The sequence below is a fragment of the Trachinotus anak genome, unplaced genomic scaffold (assembly GCF_046630095.1).
Source record: "Trachinotus anak isolate AG129_WGS33_773 ecotype Australia unplaced genomic scaffold, CSIRO_AGI_Tana_v1 ptg000032l, whole genome shotgun sequence".
In the NCBI taxonomy this organism is placed as follows: domain Eukaryota; kingdom Metazoa; phylum Chordata; class Actinopteri; order Carangiformes; family Carangidae; genus Trachinotus; species Trachinotus anak.
This window is the reverse complement of record NW_027273883.1, coordinates 9,976,240-9,991,624: the sequence shown is the minus strand read 5'-3', so window position 1 is coordinate 9,991,624 and position 15,385 is coordinate 9,976,240. Positions and strand designations below refer to the sequence as shown.

At 39.6% G+C, this 15,385-nt stretch overlaps 2 protein-coding genes and 1 long non-coding RNA gene across 3 annotated transcripts; 2 read left to right on the top strand and 1 right to left on the bottom strand.

Annotated features, from left to right (window-relative positions):
- Positions 1-252: 252 nt before the first annotated feature.
- On the top strand, positions 253-3,425 carry LOC139613872 (uncharacterized). Its single transcript, XR_011686837.1, has 2 exons — positions 253-1,169; positions 2,688-3,425. It is a non-coding gene; the product is annotated as an uncharacterized lncRNA (long non-coding RNA).
- Positions 2,226-5,123, bottom strand: cxcr3.1 (chemokine (C-X-C motif) receptor 3, tandem duplicate 1). Its single transcript, XM_071470821.1, has 3 exons — positions 5,020-5,123; positions 3,550-3,948; positions 2,226-3,421 (listed from the first exon to the last, which is right to left on the bottom strand). The coding sequence occupies exons 1-3, from the start codon at positions 5,032-5,034 to the stop codon at positions 2,684-2,686; spliced, it is 1,152 nt and encodes a 383-aa protein (XP_071326922.1). The 5' UTR covers positions 5,035-5,123; the 3' UTR covers positions 2,226-2,683.
- Positions 5,124-10,263: 5,140 nt separating this feature from the next.
- On the top strand, positions 10,264-15,244 carry trim35-28 (tripartite motif containing 35-28). Its single transcript, XM_071470820.1, has 6 exons — positions 10,264-10,939; positions 11,716-11,811; positions 12,406-12,636; positions 12,774-12,796; positions 13,036-13,154; positions 13,442-15,244. The coding sequence occupies exons 1-6, from the start codon at positions 10,517-10,519 to the stop codon at positions 13,975-13,977; spliced, it is 1,428 nt and encodes a 475-aa protein (XP_071326921.1). The 5' UTR covers positions 10,264-10,516; the 3' UTR covers positions 13,978-15,244.
- Positions 15,245-15,385: the final 141 nt, after the last annotated feature.

The following is a 15,385-nucleotide window of genomic DNA, read 5'->3' as shown; positions in this document are numbered from 1 at the left end:
AAACCACGTGTTTGAGGACGTGCGGCTGCTTTATGTCAGTTTTTTTCAGTATCCTGTGTGAAAGATCTAAGATATTTCCACTGAAACCGCTACATGTGGGTTTGCAGTTTTCTTGTTCAAGTGTGCTCTGTGTATCACCTTGACTATTTCATAGAAAGTTCTATATACATTAAATGTATACATTACCATTCCCAGATATATGATCGATATATACAGGGGGAAGAGAGAGAATAGAAAAGGGATGTTGCACAATGTAGCTTCTCCTTGAGTTGGGGGGGGTTTCTCTTGTTGTGACGCACTTTGTGAAGTCTGCTCTTGAAATGTGCTAAACAAAGTTTACGCAACAGTCATTACCTGTGAACAGTGTACTTCTATAACCATGCTCCAAGCTTCATAGAAACAATTATGCAAATGTCTGTTTAGAGCAACAAAGATTTAGAAAACCTACAGTAAAACACAAGTTGTCACAGTTGACAATATCTTTTAAAACAAAGTGCCTATCTATTCAGTAAAATAAATACATAATTTCAGAAGAAGCATAATACAAACAAGAGATAAGCCCCGTGGCACTGAATGGCTTCTTGCCTGCAGCAGAATCTACATTTAGACTGTGAATTATTATTTTTTTTAATTTACACTTGGCCTGGTTTCATCAAGTAGAACAAATGCATCTGTAAACAGGAAAGTCCCAGCATGGAGTGGGAGGCACAGGAAGAGGCCAAGTGGGCTGGGCTGCCTGTTAGGCCCAAGGGCAGATGACAGGGTCAATAAAGAATAATTTTATAAATGGATCATGTAAACTGTTGCTTTAGGTTCTTTAAATTAAATGTGACTTATGACTTTAATTCAACATCAACTTCACATGACAGCTCTTATGCAAGAAAAATAATAGGCCTATAAAAAAGAGAGAGAGGGAGAGAGGATGGGAGAGATGGGCGTTGTCTTGTGTGGTGACTGGGTGTGGAGCAGGGTGAAAAGCCCGCTGTGGGTCAGTCTGGCTGTCATCTTCCTCAAGTCTGTCTACACCATGTTCCGGCGGCTCCGTCCACCAGGGAGCCAGCCGCGGACTGTTGCTGGCTGACTTTTCGTGTAAAGAAGTCAAAATCCAGAAACTAACAGCATAGCAGCAGAAACTCTGCAGGCAATACACAGGAGGAGCAGAGCAGCAGGTGAGTCCAGTTTTACACAATAGGACACAGGAATTGAGTCTGATTTGATTGTGCGGGATGATGTTGTAGTGCTCAGTCTGTGTGATCAGAGATCTACTGAATTTTACTGAAGAAAGATCTAATGAAGGGAGAAAAATTACTAAATTTAAAATATGTCTGGTGTTGTATGCTGTTCTGTCCTGTATGAATTCCAAACTCACACCTACTATAGCTACTAACTTAAACAGCGAAGAGTGAAAAAAGGAAGTACCATTTTTATTATTCTATTTCGTGTACTGTTCTAGAAATTATCTATCAGTCATACATGATCCTTGTAAAGTGTGACACAGGCTGTATGCAATGATGTCTCCAGAAGGCTTTTAGTGGACCAGTCCAGGTCCAAAGTCCTTGGCCGATTTTTAATCCTACTCCGTCCCCGGAACGTCCCCATCCCTACAATCATATCCTCATTTAGATTGCTGTGCTTTTTTGACTGGTCAACAATTAATCTATGTAATAATTTATTTATATTTATTTATTTTTATCACACAATTTCATGTTATTTATTCATTTAACTGTTTTTTGTACATCACGTTGTTCTATAGCCGTCTCTACACTGCGTGGTGTTTTCTGCCCAAAGCGGTAACATGTTGGGGTATTTCGCCTAAAATATATCAGAATCAGCCCTAACAACTCTATTGTGTAATTTGTGCATAGTCACAGATTGTAAACTTGTCCTCCTCACAAGATTTCCAGAAATATTAATTGACATTGGTGGCATACAGCCCCCATATCCACAGGAAATCCTTGCATCCAAGACTATTGCTTTAAAGAACAGCCCCTGGTATTATGGTGGATTCAGCTACACACGTCTGTGCAAAAACTAGTCTACAGGCTTCAAATGGAAACAGAAAGACAATTGTACGCTCGATCAACAGACTGTATCCACTGTTGAATGTGTTTTAGTTGGCTTGCTGTTTTGTTTTTAGTTTGGATATGTTTCCAAGATTCCCTGGAAGTCTGTGCTGATATCCTGTGTGAAGTCCCCTTTGAATGATAATCTCATGGACTCATAAAGATGATCAAAAAATAAAACTTTATTCTTTATTTGAATTTTCCATATACAAAACCAAGATGAAATACGCTGTAAAAGTTTGTTTGTAAAATACTCTTCTCAGTAAAATAGTACATAGCTATAATCATGATACTCACTGCACTAATGCATGTTGTGCTCACAACAGAGAAAAGGTTTTTTTCTACTATACAACAAAAATAAATCTGCTGCCCACAAGCACAACTATTTGACCTTGAGTCGCAGAGCAACTAAATTATTTTTGTCCTGTGTCATGTTCATGTTCAGCTGCTAAAGCACTATGAACTACAGAAAGTTTAAAGAATGCATAGCCTGTTACAGGTCATACAACACAGAAAATGGACAGAAATGCTTAGCTGTTCATGTCTCTGTCGTCATGTCAGTTTAAGTCCGAAAGCTTAAGGTTCCTCAGTTTGCTTGTCAATGTGTTCATGTCTCTCTCTCAGATAGCAATGGAGTTGGAGGTGTCGGCAGACTCAGACCAGATAGAGCTTCTCCTGCTGCTGGCAGCAGATTGGAATTTGACGCTCATCTTCAGCCTGCAGCCCAGGGACCTCAGGATGTTGAAGAGCTGACGCCGGAACTTCACACCCACAAAGGCATACAGGATGGGATTGAGGCAGCAATGGAGGTAACCCACGCAGGAGGTGACAATCTTGGCTTTCTCCAGAGATGATCTGACTCCACAGGTGCTGCTGCTGTTGTCAGAATGAAATGTGTCCACCATGAGTGTGATGTTGTATGGTGTCCAGCAGAGAAAGAAAACCACCACTACAGCCATGATGACCCTGAAAGCTTTCTGCTTTTGGAGGCCCTGGGTGCCACACCGCAGCCGCTGCAGAATGCAGGAGTAGCAGAAGATAAGGACGGCTGAAGGAATCAGGAAGCCCACTATGTGGTAGAGCAGACGTGATGCCAGTCGCCAATCATCTACTGCATCAGAGGAATACTTGTAGTAGTTGCGAACACACTCTGTTTTTTCTCGTCTGTCATCCATCACGGGTTCCAAAAACATCCAGTCAGGGATAGAGAGGAGCGTGGAGAAGAACCACACCGCAAAGCAGCTGGCATGAACGACCCAAGGCTTCTTGCGGGAGTACATCTGAGTAGCATGAACGATGGACAGGTATCGGTCCAGACTGATGCAGGCCAGCAGAAAGATCCCACAGTAGAAGTTGATCTGAGGGTGCAAATAAATCAGCCAAAGAGAAGTGAATAAGAATTCTGTTTATAAACCACGGTATATACGCTATCAAGAACTTTAGTGTCAGTAGCTGCTGTGCATCTTTCCTGCTGCACACCTCTTACCGTAAAAACAGTTCCAGTGATCTTGCAGACGGGAGTATTAAATGTCCAGCCTTCAGCTTGAGCAGCCTGCACAGCCCAGAGGGGCAGTGTCACCAGCAGCAGGACATCGGCCACACCCAGGTGGAGGATGAAGGTGTCTGTCACATTCCATTTCTTCCTGCTCTGAGCCAGAACTCCCAGCAGCAATCCATTTCCCAGGATGCCCACAACAAACGCCACAGAATACAGAACTGGGATGAACACCGCCTCAAAATTCGTGCCCTCATTCAGGTCGCACACATCACCCCCCTCACAACAGTTGTAGTCATCATAGGAGTCGTTATAGAGACCCATATAGTCATTCATCCATGAGGAATTTCCAGTGAATGTAATCTTGCCACCTATCTCCAACAGTTCATTCTGCAGAAAAAGAAGAAGAAGAAGAAATCTGTTTACTTGTCTACTCAGTTTCAACCACATGGTGGTGCTATCTATCTATCTATCTATCTATCTATCTATCTATCTATCTATCTATCTATCTATCTATCTATCTATCTATCTATCTATGTAATATTAGGAGAGTAGAAACTATCTGGAAGCAGACAGGGTTATGATCAAATATATTTCAAAGGTTAAATAAGAGCTTTTTATGGTTTGATGGTGTGATGTCTTAAAAATGTTATGACTTTGTACCAAAATAAATCTCATTTCCCTTTTTAGATGGAGAACTTTTTGACCACTTGAGTCATACTGTATGTACGAAATTGCATTGTGCCTACAGATGGGGAAGAGAAATTGATGCACATGACCAAGAGGAAACATACCTACACCAATCAGCCACAACATTAAAACTGGTTAGGGGTTTTAATGTTTATTGTTGAGGTCAATCGGTGTATAGATCAATATTTTGCCGCAAGTTAAGACCCTTGAGGAACTAAAATGTGTATCACAATGTTAATTCTCATCTGCAGCTTGTTGCATAATCATCCTTTTGTCATTGTAAACGATTCACAAGCCTACTACCACACGGAGTTGACAATGCTCCATCATTGCTCAATCCTTCACAAAATGCTGTTAATTGTTTCATGAATGGTACATTAATGTTTTGGCACACTGTCAAGCTGCAAACCACATCACAGTCTAACGTGCTGCGGTCTCTTATTCTGGGTTCAAGCTGTAGTAGGTAAGTAGGTAAATATGTGAAAAAAAAGAAAGTAATAAAATAATAAAATAAGAATGTGAGCTGCATCAAAATTAAGTTCATATTAATCAGTAATTGGCTAATTTGGTGAAAACCACATTCACAAGACAGGTGTACAGGGAAGGACCAAAGCAGTTGAAACACATTATGTGCGTGTGATATACAAATGTGAATTGAAAATTCTCAAATAATAAAAAATAATATATGTATGTGAATATAAATCTACCTAGTAAAGGATGATATATGCGTTATCTATAAAATGAAAAATAAATAAGCAAGTAATAACTTACCAAATTGCTTGGCATTGTGCTCTCTATAGTGGGCAGGTTCACAACACAGCAGAAATGAGCTATACGAACCAATGTTGCCAACAGCGATATAACCAGAGTGACAGAAAGGAAGCCCAGAAAAAAAAAAAGCCTCAACCACACATGAAGAAACTTTGGTTCATATTTGATGTTTTTAGTTCAGAAGAACTGTTATGCTATTACTGTTGTATTGATAAAGTTATTTTAATTCAGACCTCACTTTTATATTTCTAGTTTACTTTTATTTATTTCAAGAAATTATATATTTAGGCTAATAATTCATTTTGCTTCTGAACAAACCAGAGGTCTGGGTACCAGGCGACTAAATAGCCAATCAGAAATAAAATGGCTTGTTTATAAATTTGATTTTTTTTAAACGTTAGGTTTAAATAACTAATACTCTCCAGAGACTTCACATCAAGGTGTGAATATGCTAAGAATACATTATATGTCACAGTGTGTGCGTAGGCTGGCACACTTTCCAAAGAAACTGATGAATAACATTTCTTTGAAATAATACAGACTGAATGTCAGAATATCAGAATATCAGAATTTCAGAATCCGTTGGTGGTTAAAGGAAGCTCATCAAGCTGACTTTGTTGGAAATATATGTGGTCATTCATTGTCATTTAAGTGACTGACAACCTCAAGAGAATATCTGCCTTACTGAACGTCAGTGAGGAGAAAGCTTTACTTTCAGATTGATAAAATGCTTTGCATAATTTTGATCTTTTGAGGAAATGCTCTTCAGCTTCCTGTATTAGAGACAAACCACCATCACACACGTTGACCATTGCATGGATGATCTCTCCTTTATAGTTTCTGTTTCTCCAATATGCAATTGACTACAAGTTAGTTACCCACGTGTGTCCTGGCACCTCATGATCATGTGTACAACTGAGATTTGCTGTCATACACAATAACCAATACAAAAACAATGCATATAAAACTAAACCAGAATAGTCTCTTAGCAACCACTAAGAAACCATTATGTCAGTATAATTACAAACAAAAAAATAACATCAATAATAATAATCGCTCATTTAATTTTGAAATTCACCCGTTGAAAGATAGACAATGAAAACTGTACAACTGCACAACTGAGCACAACTGAGTATCTATGCACTGTGGTCATGCTGTTCACCTTTATTATCTCAATACAATATGTGCTGACATACACACACCCAGATCCACGATTTGACATTGTGACGACACTATACCGTCTAATCAGAATGAATGAAAGTTAAGAATGAAAATAATGAATGAACTTGATTCTCTTGGATAATCAGCTCGTCAGTTTCATTTTAGGAGCCTTATCAGTCTTATCAGAATTATTCTTCCCCTTGATGCTATTTATGTATTGTATATCTGGGTAAAATCTCTTGTTTAATCATTTCCACTAACCATTTCATAGACGCAGGTATCTTCTTGAAAACCTCAAGATTTTTATCACCTTTTTTTTTTTTTTCTCAGTATTACTCATGTGTATGCACACATGCACACACCAGCATGCAGACACAAAGCCTGCAACAGTACAGCTTTAAGTCTCTGGCTTTTTCTCCCCCTCATCTCCAGCGCAAATGATTCTGAGCTTTTTCCTGTTTTTTTCACACCTTATCTTTCCTCTTTTGTTTTGCAGCCTCTGTGCAATACATGTGGTGAGAGGGGTTGATGGAGGGACGCACAACTGATCATGACAGACAAATCACTGACTCTTTCAGCTCACAACCAGAGAACAGCTTTATCAGAACATAACTGAAATGTACTGTACGCAAAGCAGTTTGACATAAAATTGAAACAGCTCGACTACTTGACTTTTTACTGTGCACTTTGCTGTGGAGCGCAGTATGTCGGCCTTACAGGATTAAATTTCTCAGCTTATTATGAACCTTTCGCCTTTCAGCTGATTATTTATGATTTCAAAGCACATAAGAGATATATTAGGAAATACAGATGTTAATAGCCTGAATGTGGCTTCAAACATAGCCATCAAGGTGTATTGTTTCTTATTGATATCCACAATAATTCTTCCTTTTACACTTACATTTACATTTACTCATTTGGCAGACGCTATTATCAAAAGTGACTTACAAGTGAAAGACATCAGTAAAGCTTCAGTGCAATGGAACACCTTCGTGTAAGTATTAAGAACTGCATGTATTTAATAAGTCAAAGGAGACTGTATAAGGAAGTGAACAACATAGAAAGTGCCAGTTAGGCATGTTAAATGTACAAAACAGTGTACAAGCTGTTTTAGTTGGATACCAAAGCAGCAGAAGAAGACTGTGCGATTTAAATTGTGGTCATAGGTCTTCCGTGTCAATTGCTAGACAGGAAAATGTTTTTTTTTCTGTTTCTCTACCTGTTGAAATGACTCACCAACAGCCTTCTACAGTCAGCATAGAACAATTAAATACCAAATCTCTTTCAAAAATGTTCCCTCTTTCAGCAGGTAGAAATTTCTAGTCAATAATTTGAATAAAGAGGGATAAGGTAAAGTTTATACATTTTTAGGTACCTTAGATGTTGTGATCGGTATCATGGTAACAATGTAATTTGAGGAACTGAAAAAATTAAAAAAAATATATTTCCATGTGTTAGTTTTGATTTCTATAATTACACACTATGGTTTTGGTTATGCTGTTGCTAAGAGTGAATAGCACCCAATCATTATACACGGCCAGCTGTCAGCAGTTGTGACTATAGTTCAGTGCTGCATTATCTTCAACTTCCTGATACCAATGGCAATAATATCCATGAATTAGGGTGATATACGATGAATATAATGAATGCATAAGTGCCTTGAAACAAGTATTCCTTCACTGCTGTTTGAACACTTGTAGAAATTGTCGTGTACAGCCCAGAGTGTGACACTTTTTTTGCTGCTTCTGGTTTTGACTGAAAAGTGGTTGGTTGTACCACAGAGGTTAGTGTGCCACTAGCATCACACCCTGCACTGAAGGCTGCATCATCTGAAAATGAACTGAAATGTTTGAGTCTGGACACAATGGTGTTACAAGAAGTGGTTTTTACAAGTTTCATTGTAAACAGAAGGAAAGAGGATAGTACTCAAATATCTGACAAAATCCATCTGACAATATGGATTGTCAGATGGAATTTGTGCCCCACATCAGTCGATGTCTGAAGGCCAAGGCTTGTGTAGGTAGTTGTATGTTAGTTATTCAAGGTCTAGAAAATCAAGAATGTTTTTTAAACTTTTTGTTTTGGCTAATGCAGGATTTGATATGAGCACTTTGGTTTGGTTTTGAATGAGGCTCACATAGGTAGATTTGACCTTGATACTGACAATGACCTGACACAGTAGTGTTAAATGTGCTTCTTTTCTGTGTTTCTGTGTCTGTGTTTCTGGGTTGAGTGGTAAATGTACTATGCTGTGGTTATTAACATGCATAATTAACCTGGTGGGAAAAATGTGGCTGTAAGATTATATCCACTGGTTGCAGTTAGTCAGTCTTCTATTCACTTTTGTTTGGTTGGATTTAGTCTGTGGTTAGTTTAATGCCTCTTTTAGTTAAATGGAATTTTTGATTCAGATAATTTCAAATAATTTCCTTGATTTGCAAGATTGCCCACAACGGCATAATACACCTAGATATATTAAAAGGACAGTTACCTCAGGTATGGACAGCATTTTAAAGTCTGACTGTTTTGTGAAGCCAATGCGTTGAAGTTTTGCACCCATATTAAGATCACAAACCCCCAACTACTGGCTGTAAACCCCAAAGAGAAGACAAAATGTTCACAAGTGAAAAGAAGAACATGATTTCAAAAGAGACAGAGCGCCTGTGGATTTCCTGTGTGACATTTTAGTACCTAATATTATATAAGTCTACGCTACTATAAGAGTGAAATCTAAGTCGTACACGGTACATGATAACCTATAAATACAACCTGTAGATGGGTAGAATGGCATAGAAACCCATTTTTTAAACTAAAATAATTGTCATGTCTACTCAGATGCTCACCGAACACATGGAAAATAAGAGGGATGTAAGAGCATAGGTTTGTGTTGTGTTTGATTATAGAACTATATTTTTCTGTCTTTTGGTCTGAGTTTCAATGCCTTTATGTAGCCATCATGAAGCAAATCCCACACAGTGTATTGGTTTCTGTTTTAAATGGTTGCAAAAGATCCTTTAAAGGACAGACACACAAAGGAGCAAATGTCCAACAGCATCTGACATGTTGACTTTGGTGTGAAGAATGATAACATGAGCCACAATGCAGTGTCTCATATTGGTGCAGTGGCTCCATCTGCTGGATATACTCACATCATGAGCCCCCAGAATGGTCCTTTGGATAAAGGGCCTCCGATTGATTTAATTTAGTGGAATGGGTGGACCGGAATGGGTAACTGGGAATTTCTCTTTTTGAAAGAGGATATACGGTTACAGAAATTAAACTATTAAAATATGGCAAAGGGATTTTTTTTAGTTCTTTTCTTAAAAAAGGTTCTGACACTGTGGAAAGACATATGTTTCATATTTGTGTGCCAAATACTGCAAATGGATTTGTCTGTTTCACAGCACAAAGTCAAAGCTTGTCGAGAACTGGGTCCAACTCTGCTCTCTGACACCTAATATCTAAACTCTCAGCAGCCGCAGCAAACTGGATTCAGACACTGACAACACAATGCTTTGGCTCTTTCGCTTGCATGTAAAAAAGCAGAAGAAAGCAAAAAAAGGTTGTTCTTATTACAAAAAAAGTAAGGCTCTGCAGAAAAAGGAAGATAGAGACTTGTCTTGACTCACGCACTATGTTGTATAATGATACAACGACTTCTGTGTTATCAGTGACCAGCAGGGATACAGGCTGGCATGGTCTTTGCTGTGCAGACACAAAATAAACTGTCCCCTCCCTACGACAGCTGAATGACGTGGGTGTGAAAACTGGATAAAAAAAAAAACATCAGACAAAAATAAAATTATAAAATATACAAAAAAATATATGAGTTTGTTTCTAATACAGTCCACAGTAAATAAAAATTAGCCAACCCCAAATAATAACTGATCAGCATATGTGCCATGGTTTATGTAGGTGTTGGACATATAGGCCCACCTGCAAACAGCCTACACCGTAATAACAGAGAGGTTGTTTCTCCCTCTGCCAGGTGGTCAAAGAGGCAATAAGATCTGACCATAATAATTCCTATTACAACCTCCACATCCACTAGATGGCAGTGTTAATGAACCCGGATCAGATTTGCTGCCTGTGTCAAACACACGGAAAAGGAGTGTGCTCGAACTCGGGACGCGTTGTGGTAGTAGCTGTTTGTTGGTTTTCTACTTTTCCAACCTGTCCCCGAAACTCTCTTTTTATTTATTTATTTATTTATTTTTTTTTTGGGAGCGTAAGAAACCATATCACACAGAGCCAGGGCGGTGCGTGTTTGCCTGTCTGCGGGTTTTTTTGAGTTTTCACGAAAACGAAAGTGAACTCGAGCAGGGCCGGGGAAGCCATGGCTGACAGCATGGATGAGGATACGTCGGAGGGGGCTCAACCCCTCCAGCAGGACCTGACCTGCCCCGTGTGTCAGGGCATCTTCCGGGACCCCGTCCTGCTGCCCTGCACCCACAGCTTCTGTCGGGAGTGTCTGCAGAGGAGTTTCCAGTTCAACAAGAAGTGTCCCGTGTGCAGGGAGCCGTTTGAGGAAGGGCAGGCCATCTCCAACCGTGCGCTCAGCAGCGCCTGTGAGACCTTCCTCAGGCAGGTGAACTGGCGGTCGAGCCAGAAACGGCCCGGGGAGGACGTCTGCCACCTGCACCTGAAGCCGCTGGAGCTGTACTGCGAGAAGGACGAGGAGCCGGTGTGTGTGGAGTGCGTCACCCTGCACAGCACACACCGGCTGCTGCCGCTGAAAGACGGGGCACCGAAGTGCAAGGTAAAGCGCCCTGACCGGTTTCCAGCTGGGTGTCTTCCTGTGCTGGCGCCGCCATTCACATTATCTGTTGATCACTTTTACAATTCATGATAATACCTGCTGCAAAAAACTTCCTCATGCCTCTGCCCCCCCCCTCCCTACACACACACACACACACACACACACACACACACACACACACAATGAAAACCAACACAGACAGCAGCCCAGGCAGGGCTTCATCCTCAGGTTTCAGTAACCTTGGACTCCTGCTATCATGGGTTTGATAATAACAACTGCAGAAATGCCACACACAGTTAGTACAGGTTTATTACATTTAATATCACTGACAGCTCATAGCCCTGTTCCATGTACACGAGCCATTTCTCTCCACCACAGTAATACTTTATTAAACCTCTACTAAACTACCTGAGCAAATGTTTTGCTGCAGTATTGATTAACACAAGGTGTGGTGTAATGCCAGTGTTGGAATTTTAGACGTTCTGTGAATGGAGACGAGAGGGGGATGACCAGGAGTTAGACACTGCCAGCGCTTTGGTTTGAATACAGGTTAATCACGTGTCCATTGCATGGCATCAAATTCAGGGATTGCATTTTGACTCAATATCACACCTCTTCTTCTGTGCTTCTGTCCTGTAATCCTTGCTCCTTTTCCCCAAAATAAGTTAACAACAAAACACTATATTGATATTCCAGCGTGGATACATGTTAAGGGAATGCAGATTTTTCTTTCACAAGCCTAAAACACCGTATGACAATGCTCTTTTACCTTGCAGAAGGAGCTCAGCTTCAAAGTCCAAATTTTTGAAAAGAAAGTGGAATCATACAGGAAAATGACACATCAACTCAGCAGCGCAGTGGACCACATCAAGGTAAAGTTACTGACGCGTCTCATGGAGTTCACATTACATTTGCCTACAGTGGGGTCCAAAAGTGTCATGGGAAAGTGACGTCGTCTTTGATGAATAATAAAGCAATACAAACGTAATAATTTAATAATTAATTGGATTTACCATAAGAAACGCTGCAAAACTGGTCCATGGCCGCTGAAGTGTCTTTTACCAGAACCAAAATAATTTACACAAGATTACATTACCAGTCAAAAGTAGACTAGAGAACCTGCACACTGCCGGGAATTAGGAGAGTTCTTTCATCTAAAGGGTTTTTGTGAATGTACATTATATTACACATAGTATGTAGAATTTAGTCAGCTGCATGTCAGTATAATTCATAGGCTAACAGTTAAAATTTTCATGTGAATCAGAATCATTGTAGTTGACTGGATCTGTCTAGGATATCTTTGTTTCTACCCTGCTGAACAGAGAAGACTTGCAGTGTTTTACAGTATATGAGTGGTGTTCAAGCAACAGGACTTTCTATAAAGTGCAAAGAGGCAGTGCGAGCTTATTTAGTTCTGTAATATTTTAGTACTGTGTATGTAAACTTTCCTCTCTGGCTGAACGCAGTATCAGGCTGGGCAGGCGGAGAAACAGATCAAGGCAGAGTTTGAGAGGCTCCACGAAGTGCTTATTATCGAACAAAATCTGCGTCTAAACGCCCTGGCGAATGAGGAGCAGCAGAAGATTGCTGCCATAAAGGAGCTGATTACCAACACAAAGGAGGACATTGTCGCTCTGAACGAGCTCATTGACACTCTGAAGAAGGAGATGGGTCAGGAGGATCTACCCCTCCTGAAGGTATGAAAAGGCAGCTTGATTCCACCGTTTAAAGACTTTTTTTTTCTGTTTTTGTTTGTTTCTATTTTTTTTGTTTAACAAGTTTTTCCTTTTAAATTGCATGAAACTAATCTCAATCACTCTCTTTTATGTTTTAGAATTTCCAGAATTTAAAAAGAAAGTAAGTAACTGTGGCACTCACTGACTGTAGCAATCACGTATACAATGCTTTAAAATCTCTAAATTATTAAGTCTGAATATCCATCAAAATTAGGCTGGCTACATTTCAGCATATATTTAGAAAATATTTGCATGATTGTGACATATTTCAAATACATTTTCCACAGCATAGTTACATATTTTTGTCATTCACTTCACAATATCTCTTGTTAATTTCACATATTGCTGCCTCTGCTCTAGAGCCCAGTGGAAACATGACGACCCCTGCCTCTCTAATGATTCTCTTTTGGACATGGGCAAGCATGTTGGTGCTTTAAGCTTCAAAATCTGGAAGAATATGCAGGACCATGTCAAATATTGTGAGTAAATCACACAATCAGAAATGGGAATGGTCAGTTCTTATACGAACTGGGGGTCTATACTGGAGCTGGAAATAAAGTATATCTGATTTGCTCTCTGGTGTTCATTAAAACTGTGTTGGATACTTCAAACATTCTTGGAAAAACTGATTTGAAAATTGGCACAAAATACCAGCATTCTGCAGTGTTAGTCTGAAAACATTGTACGTCACATTACTGTCAAAATATATACAACAAATCTTTTAAGAGTCAGTAAGACACTGTTGCGTCTCTTCCTGCGTGTGCAGACCCAGTGGTGCTGGACCCCAACACAGCCACTCCATGGCTGTCCTTGAGTCCTGACCTGACCAGTGTGAAGGAAAGCCCAGAGCTGCTTACAGCCCCGGAAAACCCAGAGCGCTTTGATCCCTGCGTCTTTCTCCTGGGTGCTGAAGGTTACACCTCCGGGAAACACAGATGGGATGTCATTGTTGGTGATAGCCCCAAATGGATTGTGGGAGTATGCAAAGAGTCAGTGGCCCGCAAAAAGAAGTTCACGGTCTCTACAAGCCGTGGTGTGTGGTCCATCGGACTCAGCAAAGGGGTGTACACTGTCCTAACACCTGAGCGCAAAGAACTGGAGGTGCAGCAGCGTCCTGAAAAGATTCGCATCAAGCTAAACATGGAAAAGGGGGAGGTGTCATTTTGGGATGGTGGAATAGCAAAGCACCTGGCCACTTTAAAACACGAGTTTAATGAGAAGATATTTCCTATTTTTGGCCCTGGGCTCCATAGTACACCTATGACTCTGGCTGAAGGAAAAATGGCTGTGCACACATCATGATGGGTCAGGATACTGCAGAGGGATGGATTGTTGACCTAAACCTGTAGAATTTAAAACAAGAATAATAAGAAAGCTTTTCAAATGAAAAGCTTTTTAAATGCATGATAAACCCAGCAACACTTTAGCAAACAAACAAAGATGAATTCTAACTCTAATTAGAATAAAATTGGGGAAAGACAATTGATATAGATAAACAAGTTCAATGGGATATAAAATATACTAAAATTGGATTACCATAGGAATAGCAAAGACACAGTACATGGGCTAAAAGCTTTACAAAAAATATTTTTAAGAAGAGATTGAAGTGATGAGGCTGACTTTTAAGATTTGGCATTAGAGACTAATGTTGGAAGTAAAAGTGACAGTGTCAGAAATGGTAGGATAGGTAAACTCTCTGAGGCTAATAAAAGCCGTGCAGCTGCATGATCCATAAGTGAGAGGTGAGAAATGTCTTTCTGAATAATGACGCGCACAGGGAATTTCAAAAACTGAGATGCGATAGAACCATGACTGGCTTTCTCTGGGTCAGCAAAGGAGAATGAAGACTATTTTTTTGAGAGATCTGCCTTATCTGAAGAAAACTGGGTTGACTGATCTGTTGTCACTGTACTATAGAGAGACAGAGCAGAGTAAAAAGTGACATCAAAATAACTGGCGGCACCACCCGATGCTGGTGATCAATACTAATGAAATTTGAAAAGGTGAATTAAACGATATCTGTTTATCCATCACAGAGCTGTAGGAAACTCTGTGAGACCAAGCTCTTAATATCTAAGAGGTCAACGAGAGACAAAATAAAATAGTGTGAAAGTAAGATAAGTTGCTTGCTTGTCTAGCTTCACTTGTCTTTGGGAATAGAGCACTATATGTTCTTTGGGGGGGGTATCATGGTCGTAATTATTTGTTATCTTGGCCTAGATTCAGAGTGAATTTAATTCTATCAGAAATCAGAAGAGCGGTCTTTACGCTTGGAAATATCTTAATTATATTAATACCTTTATATTCTTTTGTTGATTCTCAAATTTTGTAATAATGGTGTTTTTTGTTGTTTTTTTTTTTTGTTTTATCAAAATTATGATAAGTGTATTGGGTTGCTGTTCACTCACTACACAGTGTGGCCAGGAAGTATTCATACTGAGCAGGCACAATGAAGCCAACACTTTGAAGAATTATATACTTCTACAAGTCCTCTGAATCTGTACATTCAGAAAATTTAATATACTGTCTCCATGTGAACATATGTTCAATAAAATATGTTCAAATCAAATTTGTTTTGTTTCATTAATTAGACCCACATAAAACTATTCTTGGATATATATATATATTTATCCTTTTGTTATCCTTTTGCATTTATGATGAACGCATTCTCCTTGTGTGGTCTATATCCAGATGTTTAAATATTGTTTCC